Source organism: Aythya marila, assembly GCF_965140915.1.
Source record: "Aythya marila genome assembly, chromosome: W".
Lineage (NCBI taxonomy): Eukaryota > Metazoa > Chordata > Aves > Anseriformes > Anatidae > Aythya > Aythya marila.
Genome location: NC_139081.1, coordinates 17042968 through 17061017, shown reverse-complemented (window position 1 = coordinate 17061017; position 18050 = coordinate 17042968). Strand labels below are relative to the sequence as shown.

The following is an 18050-nucleotide window of genomic DNA, read 5'->3' as shown; positions in this document are numbered from 1 at the left end:
CTGGACATCGGGGCTGGGACTGCTGTATCCACTGTGAAGCCATCACTCACAGATGGCAAATAAATGTCACCATGGTAAATATATGTCACCATGCCCCCTCCTCCGCTCAGGCACAGTGAGAGGGGAGAAAGTCTCCTGCAGCCCCACGCCCCCTCTGTCACTCTCTTCTCCAGGTTGGCAAAAATAAAAATACTAATAATCTCTGTGAGTCCTTTAGGGTCGGTGTTTTCCTGTTACAGCTCATGGGAATCCTGAAATCTATCAGATAGCAATTTATGATCATTTCTACATGGAGAGCATCGCTTGGCTCCAGCAGAATGGGTGCTTGGGGAAGCCACAATTCAGCTCCACCACATCTGCATTATAAATATATAAAGTTCAGAATTCATTCCCCTGGCTCCTCTGCATCTCTCTTTTGTTTCCCTAGTTACAAAAAAAAAAAAAAAAAAAAAAAAAGTCTTAAAAATATAAATCTTTTTTGTTGTGAATGCCTGTTCACCAAAGGGTTTTAATCTGGGTCCCTGCAGCTGATGTCTTTATTTCAGGGGAAGCTTGGATCAAAACGGTCCACTCCTTCAAGAACTGCCTCCTGATGTAGTTTTGTGCATTTTTGTAATGGAGACTGGTAAATTAGGTTTCGTTTTAATAATCACCTATTTTTCCATATGGATATGGAGTGAAATACATATGTGTATAACAGTGCTCTGGCACAGGGCTAAACCCAACCCTTCCAGAAGGCAGCAAACTCTCAAGAACTGGCATTCCCCTCCTGCACCGAAACACCCATGGCACTGGTGATTCCTCATGAGCAACGATTCCTCCTGTCCCATTATCAGAGAGGGATCTCTGCAATCTCTGCTCCAAGAGATTTGACCCCGCAGCCTGTGAGCCCAAGTGGATTAAGGAAAAAAAAATGAAAAAGAAAGAAAGGCTTCCACCTGTGTTGTTGTATGTCTGCTTAATCTTCCTGCGCTGTGATTTCTCACCAGGGAGGTGGTGAAGCAGGGTGACTGTGTGTGATAAAAAGGCCCTGCTCCCCTTCTTCCACCTTGCTGTGAGTTGGGATGGGGAACAGGAGCAGGGCAGCTTGGCTGCTACTCTATCCCAGCCCAGCCACAGCATTAGCAATCTCCCCAGATCATCCGGTACTGGGTTTTGTCCTGTTGGAGCTTCCTTTTCTTATTTCTGAGCAATTACACCCCAAAGCACAGTTACAGAAGCCAACTCCATAACCAGCATTTTGGACCAGTAAAGAGTCTTGGAGGTGTCTAACCCCAGGGGGGCCATGACATGGCATGCTGAAGCCAACCAACCTCTGGCTCACGGGAGAAAGCAGTATGGAAGATGGCAAGCACAGAGTCAGCCCATGGCCTGCCTTGGATTTTGGCACGCCAAGCTGTAGTGGGTTTACGTGGCAAGGTTTTGGTAGCAGGGGGCCATAGGGGTGGTTTCTGTGAGAAAGATCTAGAAGCTGCCCCATGTTTGGGAAGGGCCCCATTGTTTTCCAGAGCTGAGACAATAAGCGATGTTGTTTTGCGCCTCTGTGAGAGCATATTTAAGACAGGGAAAAAAAACGCTGCGCTACACAGCAGCTGGGAGAGTGAGAGGAGTGAGGAACAGCCTTGCAGATGCCAAGGTCAGTGTAGAAGGAGGGGGAGAGGTGCTCCAGGCGCCAGAGCAGAAGTCCCCTGCGGCCTGTGGTGAAGCAGGCTGTCCCCCTGAAGCCCATGGAGTACCACGGTGGAGCAGGGTTCCATGCTGCAGCCTGTGGAGGAGACCACGGTGGAGCAGGTGGCCCTGCACCGACGGAGGCTGCCGCCTGTGGAAGACCCCTGCCGGAGCAGATTCCGGGCCGGACCTGTAGCCCGTGGAGAGGAGACCACGCAGGAGCAGGTGACCTGGCAGGAGCTGCTGCCCATGGGGGAGCCAGGTTGGAGCAGTTTTCTCCTGAGGGATGGACCCCGTGGTACGGACCCATATCTGGAGCAGCTCCGGAAGAGCTGCTGCCTGTGGGAAGCCCACACTGGATCAGTTCATCAAGGACTGCATCCCGTGGGATGCTGAGCCTGTTTTGCCCATTACAATAATTACAGCGTGATCTTCTTGTCCTTATCTCAACCTTTGAGCCCTTTTCACATTTTTTCTCCCCGTTCCTCTTTGAGGAGGGGGAGTGAGAGAGCGGCTGTGGTGGAGCTTGTCTGCCCACTCGATTGGAATCATGACACAAGCTACTTTGTTAAGATACGGAAAGCAAAGAAACAGCATCCACCTCAATATTGTGCCCCTCCAGAAAGCATCCAGCACCAGCAGATAAGCAGGAAGCTTATAGGGAAGCCTCTCCCTGTTGCTTCATTCATTTCATTCCCAATTTTCTTTTATTTTGCAAGCGTCTCTAAATTTGCAACACTGTAAATGCAAGGAAAGGAAGCACACGTGGCTGAGGCAAAGAGCGCAACCCTTCTGACTGTAAACAGGATTTTGCTTTTTCGCCTCTTCCCCCCAAGGGTGGGAAAACTTGACCTCCTCATTTCCCCTCTGCAATATATTAATCAGGCACCAAAATAAGGAATCTATGAAAAAATATTTGGTGTAAATTAGGTAACAGCAACATGTCCACCACAAGATGAGTAGGGCATCAAACACAACATTTCTTAAGCTAAAATGCTCCAGCTGCCATCCATAGAAATAGCTAAAGGACCCCTATAACATGTTTCTACGTATTCGAGAGGTATATATACAATCCTCATGAAATGCAGGATTGACAGGCCAGACTACCACAACTAGTTCCTTCATGTTCAACACTAAATCTTCTGCAGCATGGGGTCTCTGAGCTCCGGGAATGCCAGCTCCCTTTCACCGGGCCCATATCCTGCGTATGTGCAATATCTCCTACCACTAGATATTGTACTGCCACCTCCTCCTCCTCGCTAACGTGCCTGCAGACTTTTCCTCTCAATCAAATGGCTCAGAAGGCAAAAATTTTGCTGCAAGGGTTTATGGCCATATGACCTGATAAGGAAAATGGTGTGTCCAGCCAGTCCTTTCAGCTGTCCAAGCCGAGCTGTGTTTCAATGTCCACCCTGCAGATGGGGCACTTCTTGCTGGTGGCCAGCCACTGGTCCACGCACACTTGGTGGAAGAGATGCATGCAGGGTAGCCTCCTGTGGAGAGAGAAGCACCACCCATTAGGGACTGTGTGGGTGGGTGGAGGAGGTCCAGGGGACTGAGGATATCCAGAAAGCTGCAGACAGGGCTGCCTTCAACATGGGGAAGCATCAGTGTAGTGGTACTGGTGCTGCCTAAACCCCCAGCAACACCAGCTTACCCTGGGGAAGTAGGGCAGAGATGGTGTCCTTCTTGGTTAAAACCTCTTAGAAAATCCCACATCCCTCTGAGCTGAGTTGTTGCAGTGACCATCTACCCTGGCTGCTGCTTTTGACCTTTCAGGAGTGTCAAGTTACACACTTGGGTTCTTGATCCTTGTGGCTCACCAGCAGTCAGGTGGGTCTCCACTGCTCCTACTTGGGAGTCTGGTGCGCCCCAGGGAATGTGGTTGCTTTTCAGCTATTTGTCATCTCTTTGGTGACTCTCATGAACCAGGATGGATCCCAAGCCACAGGGGTCCACAGCAAAAGAATCAGAGCTTTTTGTGATGGCTTAAGGCAACTAAGGGGCAAGGAGCAGGACCAAGTAGTGCAGATGCACTGCCCACCCACAGCTTATCCTTTTCCAATTCCTTGTCCCCATCCTTTGTCACAAGCAGTTTTGACAAGACAAGCAGAGTTTTGACAAGAGCCTGGGGACCTCGATAGCAGGGGTTGTGCTGTAACCCAGGATGGCTTGCTGTGACCATTCAGGCTGAGAGATCTCACTTATTCTATAAGAAAGCAGCTCCATCCCAGCCACAAGCCACATTCCTCTGTACTTGACACACAGGCTCCATTTTATCATACTTCAGTCATCTGTAAAGGCAAGACATTGATGTCCATGAGCTCCAGATGGCTGTCTGAGGCCTGGCACCCATTATCCTAGGACATATGGACAATCAACAGCATGGTTTTGAAGCAGGTAATCCAAACCCAGGAGATCCTGTGAAAATTGCCCACCTGCACTTCCTGCCTATGGCCCATACCAATGTCCAACTAAAAGGCATGTGCTTTCCTAAACCCTGCAATAACAGCCCCACCAAGGCACAGCAGTGTTATTGGGATAAGCACAACTCAGATGTCACCGAGAGGCAGTGGAGCAGAGAGAAGGATCATACCTGACGTCTTCTCCATCTTCAAGCATGGACAGACAGATTGTGCATTTCTCATCAGTGTCCAACTTCTCTCCATCTTCTTGTTCAGCTTTGCCCTCCTGTGGTCTTCTCTGCAGCAAGTTTAAAGACATAATTTTGTTGGGACTTGATTTTCTAATGCTCTACCAAGTCTTGGTAGTTGCAGGAAGGCAAATAATAAGAGCTTCATCTATCAGTCAGATCTTCCAGCTTGGAGAAGCCAGCCCAGCCAAAACAGCCAGTGGGGAGGAGGATACCACCAGCACAGTGCCGGTCCACACACCTCCTCCCAGAACTGGGGGCAGTGGGGCTGATGGCAATGCCCCAAGGAGCAGCCTGTCCGCTGCTGCCCCAGCACAGCCCCACCACCTCCTCAGTCCTCCATGCTGCAGGGATGGTCCCACAGTCTCCTTTGGTGGGTGCTTCTCCTCCAGACTCCGAAATGTGTAGGGTCACCACTGCCAGCAAGGGCAACAACCACTGTGCCCCATGCCAGCTTGGCCACTGGCTTAGTCCCATGCTGCACTTGGCCTGCCAGCTCCTTCCTGTCCTTTTCCCCCCCACGCACCCATTCCAAATAATATATTTTTTTCTGCATCTACTGGAGATGTGGTCAGAGATAAGTGCAGCAGGGGTTGAGTCCCTTCCAATGTGGGCAATGCAACATACTTATTGTTACTGGGGATGACAAACATGACATTTCTACCCAAATGAGCAATTTTTCCATTTTCTATTAGCACAACCCCAAAAATTGTCATCCGGTTCCTTAAGGGCAAGAGTTCAGCTCCAACAGAGGAGATGCCCCTTGCAAAGTGAAAGGAGGGCGAGCTCCCCCCACACCACGGAGCGAGTGCCCTTGTGGTGTCACCTGAATGCAGAAAGGGGTGGGTTTCCATGCATAAACCCCCTTGGTGTGGGCACTTTCTTACCAGGTGCAGATGGGGGGAGAAGGGTTGAGACCCTTTTGAAAATTTGGCCTGCAGCTTCCTAGCCTAGAAGCATGAAATAGGGAGCTGAGCTACACCACTGTGTCAAACCAGGAGTCCCACAAGATGTTAAAGCACCAATTCTGGATTTCATGGTCCATTTCGGGGAATATTTCAGTTGGCGCTGCCAATTTGCCAACCCTGAGGATCGCAACCCACCAAAGCCCTTCCTTCTGTCCTTTCCATGCACGCGACCCTTGGCCAGCTACGGGAGGCTGGCAGCCATGCTGTGGTTTTGGGGAGCTCACCTTCTTGTACTTGTGGGGGAAGGTGAACCTCTCAATGGTGTTCTGCATGGCACCCCGGCTTACGCTGCCCAGCCTGTCCTCCAGCTGCAGCAGCTCCTGCAGCATGGGAACAGCAGCAAAATGGAATCAGCATTGCTCATGGGAGGCATTGGTGGAGGAGCACAAGGTCCCGCCATCCCAGTGTCTGCCTGCCAAGGAGCAAGGCTCCATCCTGCCCTTTCCTTGGTGGAAATGCTCATTGAACCCAAATCAGGCATGGTTCAGTGGTGGATCTGAGACCTGGTTCTTGGGCCAATAGCTGTGGACTTAAGGCACAGAGCTGAGAGCTGGATACTGGATATTTCAGAAATTGGGGTGGAGTCTGAGCTCTGTTTGGCAGGTCAAAAAACAAAACCCCATAGAACTGGAGGACTTCGTATACAGCCATGAAGGGAGACAGAGTCAGCCAGAGCCAGACCCGGGCATTCTGGAATAAAACATCTTTCACTAAACCACCCAACATCTTTTGCTTCGTGGTTATTACTGAAATGGCTGCAGGTCTCAATCTCATTCCCATCTGTGACTGCCAAACCATAAGGCAGTCTTATGAGTTTATGCCAGAGCTTGCATGGATTCACAGGACTTAAAAAGTTAATAATTGCAGTTCCCAAGATGCATACTTCATAGCTCTCCTGCACAGCCAACATGTGCCTGCTTGGGTTCAGTCCCTGAAGAGCAAGTAACTGGAGCTGAGGATAAGGGTAATTTCTGATTTCATGAACAACCTGCAAGAAGTGAGGGAGAAAAATTAAGCCACCTGTGCTAGCACAAAGAAATCCCTTGTGTACCTTGATTTAAATTTAGTGCTTAAAAAAATTGAAAATGAAAGAGCAGACTGACACCTTCCCCAATGGAAGTCTTTTAATAACCAAAAAATGAGTAGATTAATAACTTTAAAAAGATCTCCTATAAATAATAACTACTAACTAATAACTACAAACCATATCTTGGGGTGCATCAAGCATGGCATTGCTAGTCAGTTGAGGGAAGTGATTGTCCCGCTCTACTCTGCGCTGGTGCGGCCTCACCTCGAGTACTGTGTGCAGTTCTGGGCACCACAGTATAAAAAGGACATGAAACTGTTGGAGAGTGTCCAGAGGAGGGCTACGAAGATGGTGAAAGGCCTGGAGGGGAAGACGTACGAAGAACGGCTGAGGTCACTGGGCCTGTTCAGCCTGGAGAAGAGGAGGCTGAGGGGAGACCTCATCACAGTCTACAACTTCCTCGTAAGGGGTTGTCAAGAGGCAGGAGACCTTTTCTCCATTAACACCAGTGACAGGACCCGCGGGAACGGGGTTAAGCTGAGGCAGGGGAAATTTAGGCTTGACATCAGGAGGGGGTTCTTCACAGAGAGGGTGGTTGCACACTGGAACAGGCTCCCCAGGGAAGTGGTCACTGCACCGAGCCTGTCTGAATTTAAGAAGAGATTGGACTGTGCACTTAGTCACATGGTCTGAACTTTTGGGTAGACCTGTGCGGTGTCAAGAGTTGGACTTGATGATCCTTAAGGGTCCCTTCCAACTCAGGATATTCTATGATTCTATGAAACCTGCATGTCTTAGAAAAATGTCAAATAAACTCTGTTATAATTATTCCTATAGCATCCATAACACTGAAACTCCAAACTCTCAACATGGATTAGCTTAAAAAGAGATTTAATTTTCATTTTTAAATGCATTGATTTCTTTTCATCCGAGCTCTGGTATTTAAAGCTTTGCTGTAGGGTGCAGGTGTCAGGGTCGGACTATGGGCACAAGGGAAGAGCACCCTCATGGGATTTCTGAGGATGCTTTAAGGATGAGCAGGGCTCTGGGTGGCTCAGCTCCAAATGCAGCTCCCTGCCATGAGAAGGACCAACAAATGACCCTGGTCAGACCATATTCACATCAAACCCCAGCTCCACCTGTGCCACAGGTCACACACAACTTTAATAGGTAGCATCAAGGCCAACGAAGATGGCAAACGTGATGAGGGATGGTCTTTGTGTGTGATCTTCGGGAAGTGCCACCCAGCACCAGTCCTTCTGCATGCAGGGAGCCCTGGGAACCTACATTTCACTGCTGCATTAATAACATTATTATTAATAACTGTTGAGTCTCCCAGGTTTTTGCAGACCAGCTTGTGAGTGCGCTGCAGGTGATGGACCAAATCTTTCCAGAGCAACTAAGCTTTTCTTTCCTTTCTCTAATCCAGAGTGCAAAGATGGAACATTATCCTTTCAGGCACTCCCTTCCATGGCCAGAGATAAGTAGGATTTGCAGAAGACAGGTGATAGAAAGATAGTAGCATTTATTTTGACTGCCTTCTGGCAGACAATGCATAAAACATTTCTCAGTAAAAGAGTTTCACTTACCATCTGTGTTAAGGATGTGCTTCTGGGGAAATGTTGCATCTGAGGTGTAGCCAAGTAATGCTGATAGGGCTGAGGGACTGGCCGAACCTGGAACTGGGCGTGAGTCAGTCCTGCATCGACACTGAGGTCCCTGCAGGCACGAGGAGGAAGATGGAGCTGTGGCTGCCTGGTGGCATGGTACGGACTATGATAAATCATGCTCATGGCAGGGGAGTGCTCTGAGCTGCCATGGGTGCCTCAACCTGAGGTGATGCTTCTGCTTTGAAATCCTTGGATTTGAGCAACCACCTTTCCCTCCACCAAGGCAGAATGAAGGAGCAAGGGGTTGATTTTATGCCACTTAGCATTTGTGCTAGCTGGGGTCAAGAGCTGTAGGATATAGACTGCCAAGTGCAGAGCAGTGTCTTGGGAGCTCTGATTGATCCCCAGGCTCAGTAACTCAACCTGGTGTAGTGGGTTTACGTGGCAAGGTTTTGGTAGCAGGGAGCCATAGGGGTGGTTTCTGTGAGAAGGATGTAGAAGCTGCCCCATGTTTGGTAAGGGCCCCATTGTTTTCCAGAGCTGAGCCAATAAGCGATGTTGTTTTGCGCCTCTGTGAGAGCAGATTTAAGACAGGGAAAAAAACGCTGTGCCACACAACAGCTGGGAGAGTGATAGGAGTGAGAAAACAGCCTTGCAGGCACCAAGGTCAGTGAAGAAGGAGGGGAAGAGGTGCTCCAGACGCCGGAGCAGAAGTCCCCTGCGGCCTGTGGTGAGGACCATGGTGAAGCAGGCTGTCCCCCTGCTTCCCACTCGAGCGGAACCACGACAACTGCAAACCCCATTCCAGCCCTGCATGGATGGGATGGGAGGAGACCTAGCACAGCATCTATCCATTATCTATCTATCTGTAATCCAATTAGCTGCTCCCTTGTCTCTCCAGCCACTGAGTTTCTCAGCAAACAAGTGCTTTGAATGTCATTCACTTTATCGTAATTACAAAAGCCAGTGCTCTGATAACTATCGTATTCGCATTTGTTAAAGCAAAACTAATTAGAGCACAAGGGTTGCTCCTCATTTTGGCCTGAAGTTCTCTTTCTTTCCACAGAGGACAGCAGCAGTAAATGCCACAGCTTGTTAGGAGCAACCCAGATGTGTCCTGGAGCAGCTGTGAAACAACAGCAGTTTGCCCAACAGCAGTTAATGGATATGAGAGGACAGTAAATTTTATTCTATGATTCTAAATGCAAAAATCCCTTATCCAGCATGGCCTGTGTACTAGGTAATAACTCCAATGCTTACATGCGCTCTAATAAGTCCCCCCACATCAAATTGGAGCAAAGAGAGGGTCTGTCTTTACTGGCTGTGTGCTGGTTGTGTGCTAGCCATATCCTGGACTGACCAAACCTGGAAGAGGATAAAACACAGCAGGAGACAGGCAGGAACACAGCCAGGGTGGGAATCCACAGGACTGGGCATTTTCCAGCTGCCGTATCACATTTTTGGAGATTTATCCAGTTGCTTGAGATGGTTCCCAGGTAGATAGAGAGCTCGATTGGAAATCAGGAGATGTTGGGTTCATCCCAGCCCTGCCACTGACCTGATGTACGACCCCAGTCATCTCTTCTCTGCCTGCTCATATTCCCTGCTTGCAAAACAGATGTTATAATCCACAGAGCGCTTTGAGACCAGGGGTTGAAGGGATTTTGAGCTGCTCAGGACACTAGTTGGTAGAGTCCCTTGGGAGGCGGTTCTGAAGGGCAGAGGGGTCCAGGAAGGCTGGGCACTCTTCAAGAGGGAAATCTTAATGGCGCAGGAACGGTCTGTCCCCACGTGCCCAAAGATGAGCTGGCGGGGAAGAAGACCAGCCTGGCTCAACAGAGAATTGTGGCTTGATCTTAGGAGAAAAAAGAGGGTTTATAATCTTTGGAGAAGTGGGCAGGCCACTAGGGAGGACTATAAGGATGTAGCGAGGCTGTGCAGGGACAAAATTAGGAAGGCCAAAGCTCATCTGGAGCTCAATCTGGCTACTGCCGTTAAAGATAACAAAAACGTTTCTATAAATACATCAACACAAAAAGGAGGACTAAGGAGAATCTCCATCCTTTATTGGATGCGGGGGGAAACTTAGTTACAAGAGATGAGGAAAAGGCGGAGGTGCTCAATGCCTTCTTTGCCTCAGTCTTTAGCGGCAATACCAGTTGTTCTCTGGATACCCAGTACCCTGAGCTGGTGGAAGGGGATGGGGAGCAGGATGTGGCCCTCACTATCCACGAAGAAATGGTTGGTGACCTGCTATGGCACTTGGATGTGCACAAGTCGATGGGGCCAGATGGGATCCACCCAAGGGTACTGAGAGAACTGGTGGAGGAGCTGGCCAAGCCACTATCCATCATTTATCAGCAGTCCTGGCTATCGGGGGAGGTCCCAGTTGACTGGTGGCTAGCAAACGTGACGCCCATCTACAAGAAGGGCCGGAGGGCAGACCCAGGAAACTACAGGCCTGTCAGTTTGACCTCAGTGCCAGGGAAGCTCATGGAACAGATCCTCTTGAGAGTCATCACGCAGCACTTGCAAGGCAAGCAGGCGATCAGGCCCAGTCAGCATGGGTTTATGAAAGGCAGGTCCTGCTTGACAAACCTGATCTCCTTCTATGACAAAGTGACACGCTGGGTGGATGAGGGAAAGGCTGTGGATGTGGTCTACCTTGACTTCAGCGAGGCTTTTGACACCGTCTCCCACAGCATTCTCCTCAAGAAACTGGCTGCTCTTGGCTTGGACTGGCACACGCTTTGTTGGTATAGAAACTGGCTGGATAGCCGGGCCCAAAGAGTCGTGCTAAATGGAGTCAAGTCCAGTTGGAGGCCAGTCACTAGTGGCGTCCCCCAGGGCTCGGTGCTGGGGCCGGTCCTCTTTAATATCTTCATCAATGATCTGGACGAGGGCATTGAGTGCACCCTCAGTAAGTTTGCAGATGACACCAAGCTAGGTGCATGTGTCGATCTGCTCGAGGGTAGGAAAGCTCTGCAGGAGGATCTGGATAGGCTGCACCGATGGGCTGAGGTCAACTGCATGAAGTTCAACAAGGCCAAGTGCCAGGTCCTGCACGTGGGGTGCAATAACCCCAAGCAGAGCTACAGGCTGGGAGATGAGTGGTTGGAGAGCTGCCAGGCAGAGAAGGACCTGGGAGTGATGGTGGATAGTCGGCTGAATATGAGCCAGCAGTGTGCTCAGGTGGCCAAGAAGGCCAACGGCATCCTGGCTTGTATCAGAAACAGTGTGTCCAGCAGGGCTAGGGAGGTGATCGTCCCCCTGTACTCAGCTCTGGTGAGGCCGCACCTCGAGTACTGTGTTCAGTTTTGGGCCCCTCGCTACAAGAAGGACATCGAGGTGCTTGAGCGGGTCCAGAGAAGGGCGATGAAGCTGGTGAGGGGCCTGGAGAACAAGTCTTATGAGGAGTGGCTGAGGGAGCTGGGCTTGTTCAGCCTGGAGAAGAGGAGGCTCAGGGGCGACCTTATTGCTCTCTACAGATACCTTAAAGGAGGCTGTAGTGAGGTGGGGGTTGGCCTGTTCTCCCACGTGCCTGGTGACAGGACGAGGGGGAATGGGCTAAAGTTGCGCCAGGGGAGTTTTAGGTTGGATGTTAGGAAGAACTTCTTTACCGAAAGGGTTGTGAGGCACTGGAACAGGCTGCCCAGGGAAATGGTGGAGTCACCATCCCTGGAAGTCTTTAAAAGACGTTTAGATGTAGAGCTTAGGGATATGGTTTAGTGGGGATTGTTAGCGTTAGGTCACAGGTTGGACTCGATGATCTTGAGGTCTCTTCCAACCTAGAAATTCTGTGATTCTGTGATTCTGTGGATTTCACAAAGAAGAATGGGCATTATTACCTTACACAAGTAATTGCAACAACAGCACTGCTGAACTGTTTGTGCAGTGGTTCATCTGGATCCTTAAAACCCGATACAGAGGCTCCTAAAGCCTCCTAATGCCTGCCAAAAGCAGAATACTTCATGGAATGGTGTTTTCCCAGGGTTTGGGGATGAACAACCAGAGCACATTAGCTGAAGAAAACCCAAACTAACCATCACCTTCTACCTTGTGCTACAGGTATGCCTGTACAGCATCTTGATGTTCAGATGTGAGGTTCAAGAGCTGCAATGCCTACAGTACATGGGCTGCCAACAACCAAAAGCTGAGGGATAAGGGCAAGAAAACAGGCTGAATAGTCATCAACAAATGCCTATGCAGAAAACAAGCGATGGAGCTAAGGGGAGTTTTTTCTCCTTCACCAGAAGATTTTAACCAAGGCTTGGCTGTCCAAGATCACCTTCAGCCCCAGCTTCCATCCCTGCTTCCCACAACGCTGCCTGCTATCCCCTGCCTCTGAGCAAGCGCTGTCACTGCTCATGTGGTGATAACACATTAGAGGAAAGTTTTTATATCTGTCACTGGGCAAAACTATACATGTGCCCCAAGGGGAAGTGAGTCACCCAAATATGTATATACGGTATGTGATTTCTGGTGTACCCACTCCTTAGGTTTTGTAAGGCAATGCAACAACACAGGGCAAAAAGGAGGGAGGAGGAAAGGAAGATTAAATGATGCTTTATTGGATCCTTCTAATGATTATAATTAAACTGTATGCACAGAAAGAGAGGCAGAAAGAACAGCTCTATCCAGATGGAACACGAGCCGCTTTGCAACCTGATCTGAACAATTTCACACCGGCCAAATTCACCTCATGGTAGTACCATGGGAACACCTGAGAAGAAAACAACAGAAGAATCTGGCCATATTTTAAGTTGTATATCATTACCACAGAGGAGGAAAAAAAAATGTGTTAAAAGAACTCTCAATTTGCAGAGCAAACCACTCAGATGTAAGAAAATGCCATAATTAAGATTTTCTGTGCCATTTTATTTTGGTCCCCTTGTGCATACACATTATGATTGTCTCTAATTACATGTCCACATGCTGTTTTTTCCATTCAATGCACAGAATGGACTTTGCTCTGCTAACAAGGAGCTACTCAGAAGTATGTTTTTATTCTTCTGTTCTTCCAAGTAGGGCCCCGTGCCTTATTAAATGTGCAGGAGCTCAAAACTTGCTCTGAAAACAGAGCAATCAATGCTTTGCTCAGCTTTTCCAGGGCGTCAAACACTGTGATGAGAGAACGATTAACATGCTACTAATTCATTTACCTCACCCTGTGGGGCAGGGCAGCTCTGTGCCCCCTAATTCCCCTAATTTAGGCCATGGAAGAGTTGTGGACACTGTTTTTGAGTGCCTGGTGGACAGCAGAAGGTCTCATTCAGACAGAGAAGTTGGTCTATAGGAAACAGACTCTGGAAGGTGCTTCCCTGGAGGCTGCAGCATGGCAAGCCCCTGGGGAATATTAAGGTTTAGATGCACTCTGCATCCACGGATGGAGAGGTTTGGGCAATATTGTTATATTGGGCCTTGATGTTATTGTACACATGCATAAATGCTTTAACATGGACTTGTGGCTCTCAGGGATGAGTTTCCCCATTGTACACTCCTCACTTTATATCCGTTGTACTGAACCACCAGCTTTCATGGAAGCATTGAGCCATGAAGGCATTTGCAAACCACTGCAGCCTCCACAAGACTTTTTAAGTGCTTCATTCAACACACTGGGGAAATGAGGAAGACTTACCAGTCCGTGCCTTCGGCTAAATACCTGGGCTGGGACCCCATGGGCTGTGGAGTTTGCAATTGGTGGCTGAAGTCAAAGCTGAGGTGCAGACGGTGGGGCTGAACAGACAAGCGCTCCTGAGCCCGCCTGCAGGGAGGAGGAGACCAGAAGTGAGTTAGCGATGGGTGGGCACTGAGCATGTGCCCACATCAGTAAACGATGGTAAAACCCAAACATTTGGGTTCACGAGCATGCATCCAAGACAGAAGAGCCCAGACAGGTGTCAAGGATGAAGGGAAGAGGAACACAGAGCTATGGCATTTACTCTTGGTCACCACAGACAGGATGCAGAACTCCACTCTTGCACCCCCTGCAGCATCCATGTGTGCTCAGTTTACAGGAGCTGCTATTTGGTGGCAACGAGGAGAAAGAAAAAAAAAAAAAAAAAAAAAAGAGGAAACTAAACTTCTTCCTTAGCATCTTTGTGCCTCTTTCACTATTTTATTTTTTTCCACAGTCAGTCCCATAAACAACAGACAAGATGTAGCATCTTCCTGGTGTGGGTGTTATCTATCATCATGAAGAAGCAGCAGGTTGTCTTGTCTCCCTGTGCAGTCCATAAATTCCTGGGGAACCTCATTCATAACAGTATTACTCAGGAGTAACTGATGGCAGAATTTACTCTCGCTGGCTTTTGACAACATTTCTGTGGGTGATGGACATGCCAGCCTGGGACCCAGCTTCTTCTGCTCCAGCTGCCCTTGTGAGCAGGGAGAGGTAAGTAGTAGAAAAAAAGAGTGACTAGGGACTAAAGTTTCCTCCTGCATTTTTGAACTACCCTCCACTCAGGGGAGGAGCATTCTTGATCACCATCTGTGCTTGGAGAGATGCAAGGTGGATGCCCAAGCAGGCTTTGCATTACAGACTCAGAACCCACGCTCCCTGCTGAATCCCCCGCTCACCGGCGGAGCTATCACAAGGTAAATCCATTGGAAAACACTGGACAAACATGTCAGGAAGCTGTTAGATAAAGAGGCTTCACCTTTAAGGCACCCCCAAATTCCCATTACCAGGACTTCATGCCCCATGCCCGAAGGTTTCTGACAGCCTCCTGCGATGCAGCTGTACTGAATGCTTTCAGAACCAGGCTGTGGTGCTGAGCAAGAGGCTCCTGCCCTCTCCCACACCACAGTCCCTCTTCTCTGACAACCTACTTGCATATGTAACACCACCAGCAGGTACTAAAGTAGTTTCTATGTGAAATTGTGCTCTGTAGTTTTGTTTGATTTTGGCTTATGACTAAGCGATAAACACTTGTATCATCAGTGCCTCAGCCTCACACATATTTGCTACCCAATTATTAACTAATCGTTAAATCCACCTAAAATCCAACTTATGCAAAATAAAAGCTGGATGAGAAGAATCCGCAATTTGCAGACAGAGAGGATATGGAAAGAAAGCATTTTCCATCTGTAGCATTCTTTCCAAATGAAGCATTATCACAAAGACTCATCTTTTGGTTCCTGGTGCACGGGTATAACCCACAAACAGTTTCCATATGTTTCCAAAAAAAGCACTCTGCTCCTACATGTTATCTGAACCCCTCTCTCAACAAACACTAACAGGATGAGGCTGGGCGTCCATTCCCACCTCTGCTGAGCTGCAATAATTCTCTCTGCAGTCATCAGCCCTGTCTGAATTTAGGCTGTTTTTCTTGATTGAATGTGTTATAAATCAATGGCTTTATTCCATCTCACTTCACAGAGCTGGATCACAGCTGGGAAGCATATCTAGATGCAGAGGAGCAAGCTCTGCACGTGCAAAACCCAGTGGGGCAAGTGGATCTCATCTCTTACTTGGTTTTGAAGCAGCAGCTCATGTATGCAGTCTGTCTCTCTCTGTGATGCAGGATAGGTTCACTGCCACCCCAGGATGTTATGCTGTGATTCTCCTATGAGTGATGGCACTAGGTGACCTTGGGGTGTGCTAGGTCAGCACGGCATGGATTCCCACGGGAAGGGTACACCCCCTGGTGCACCCTGGCCTGCAGCCTCCTGGTGGATGCGTTTGGGGAGAACACAGGTGAACTTAGGAAGAGAATTTAATGTTATCAGCAAGTTTTAACAGGGCTTTGCAGAAGTTGCTTTGCAAAATTGAGCCTTACAGCTTCTCAGCATCCCAGATGTGGGTTGCCCCATCCCTGGAGGTGCTCAAGGTCAGGCTGGACAGGGCTTTGGACAACCTGTTCTGGTGGGAGGTGTCCCTGCTTGTGGCAAGGGGTCAGACTGGACAGTCTTTAGAGGTTCCTTCCAACCCAACCCATTCTCTGGTTCTGTGACTCCTTCAGACCATACCTGTGAAACATAAGCCCCCTTACCTGGGATGGGGCATGAGACGGCGATGCTGGGCCTCAAGGAGCTGCTGCTGGAGGAGGTATTGCTGGTGTAGCGCCTGAGGTAGGATGGAGGGTCCAGCCACATCTTGGAAGGGCAGGGCTGGCACTGGCGCCAGGGACTGGTGCAGGGGGCCACTGTGCTGGTGCGTGGGGGCCATGTGGGGGGTCAGCCCTGGCTGGGGCTGCACTGTGTAAGGCAGGGAGAAGTCGGCCGAGAGCTGAGGCTGGGGACCCAGGTGGAAGTGCTGGCAGGAGGTAGCATGGGGATGCTGAGACCTTTGAAAAGGAGTACCTGGAAGAGAAGAGCATGGCTGTCACCAGGGCCGGCAGTGGCCGAGGCACCCAGTTGCAGATCCAGAACAATTTTTATGCAAACAGCTGTTTGTTTGTCTCCTCTGCCAAAAGGCAGGGAAAAAGAGCAGGTCGGCTAATGTTGATTACTCAGGGAAAAAAAAGTTTTGACTAATAGTTTTTTCCTCCAAAAAACATTGGAACCAAAACATGGGTTTGGGTTCACAGTAGCTTTTTGGCTCTGAACTAAAGTGTATGCTGATGGAAAATTTCAGCTTGTTTTGGTTTGCCTGTCTTAAAGAGAAAAGGAACAAAAGGCTCAACATTTTAGGGAAGGAAAAATATGTTGTCTAAAATGTGTTTCTGTAGGTTAACAGCCCACAGAAGTTTTCAAAAGTTGCTGACTTTTCATGCAATTCAAAGTATTTCTTTGCCTATCTAAAAAGGCATTTCTTTGCCTGTCTAAACCCTAAAAAGGCATGGAAATAATCTCTGTCCTGAGAAAGTGTCTCTCGGTGACTGCAGGACATGGACAGGTCACCTTCCTCCCCTGAGAACAGGGGCTATGATTTTGACTAATATTTTTTTCTTTTCTCAGACCCTTTCCAGCAGCCTGGCCTCATCAGGTAATGGAGAGAGTGGCTGTGGAAAATGCGACGCAAGATGCTGTGAGATCAGCCATGAGGCTGGTGGGGATGAGGAAGAAATGACATGTGAAAGATATCCGTGCTAGAGGCTTTTTGCAAACATCTGACACTGACTTTCATCTCCCTCAAGATCCTTGCTTGGATGGACCCGTGGCCCAACCCGGCACATTAATTCCTACATTCCCAGAGCAGTTCCAGGCACCACGGCAAAACTTTTGGCTCTTAAACTAAGGAGAGAAGCAGCTCAGCACTGAAGGATAAGACTCCTCATTAGAGATGGCTCTTTGCTGAGTATCAGCCCCAGGATAGGACACCTGCCTTTTTATGCACTTGTTTGAACTCCTCATCTTCCTTTTAGGAAGGAAACTCCTATAATTTTCTTAATCTTTGGGGCTGGCACAAAATATCGAGGTGTAACAGCACCACTGAGTGTCATCCCAAGACACAGGCCAGGTGTGCAGATGATGCCTGCTTGTCCCAGATCCCTTCTTCTTCCATCTCCTTTCCATCTGTGGGCTGGGCCAGTCCAGTACAGGAGCTCAGGGAGCCCCAAGCACTTTCTGTTCACATCCTTATGATAACAGAAGGTGCACAAAGAAAGCCACATGCCAGCAGAAGAAAGAACAGAAGAGGATCTAGAAGAAATGAAAGGTTTGAAAAACAGTGCATAAGTAATTATACACAACGTCTCTTAAATGCAAACTAATCCTCCATAGTGCTCCCCTGAGAGAGGCAATAGGGAACAAATGCATGTGCCACCAGCAGCAGAGCTTCTGAAGATGATTTCTCATGGTGTCAGATAACGGCATGATTCGACTACCCTATTAATTAAAACCAGAGGAGGTGGGATCAGACCCACCATTCCTGAATGACAGAGCTACTAACCCTGATCCAAGAGATGTTTGCATACCCTGTCCCCCCCTACTGCAGGTTATTTTGGCAGCCCTAGGCCTGGCCCCAGTTCCCAGGTAAAGGATGAATAATGAAATGGGGACCTATGCTGCCCTGGCTCATTGCTCCATCTGGGCAATACCACAACCACAGGGAGATGGCCTCTTAACTCTTGTGTTTGTTGGGCACTTGCAGAGCCACTCAGGATGAATAGCTCAACCTGGGAGGCCTCTGCTCCTCCCAATGGAAAACAGCTGCAACAAGTGATGGGTGACAGATTTAA

At 48.9% G+C, this 18050-nt stretch overlaps 1 protein-coding gene across 3 annotated transcripts in view; it reads right to left on the bottom strand.

Annotated features, from left to right (window-relative positions):
* Positions 1-3043: 3043 nt before the first annotated feature.
* The window catches only part of LOC309889453 (E3 ubiquitin-protein ligase ARK2C-like), a gene marked incomplete at both ends in the record, with an annotated part of 125320 nt that continues 110313 nt past the window's right edge, over positions 3044-18050 (bottom strand). For 2 of the 3 annotated variants that reach the window (XM_082782311.1, XM_082782310.1), the window contains 7 exons: positions 3044-3161; positions 4265-4371; positions 5514-5609; positions 6173-6277; positions 7906-8035; positions 13565-13690; positions 15921-16230. In XM_082782311.1, the coding sequence (XP_082638437.1) occupies positions 3044-3161; positions 4265-4371; positions 5514-5609; positions 6173-6277; positions 7906-8035; positions 13565-13690; positions 15921-16230 (992 nt within the window). Of the gene's footprint in view, positions 3162-4264; positions 4372-5513; positions 5610-6172; positions 6278-7905; positions 8036-13564; positions 13736-15920; positions 16231-18050 lie in introns of all 3 variants that reach the window. The other variant, XM_082782309.1, reaches the window with a different exon arrangement.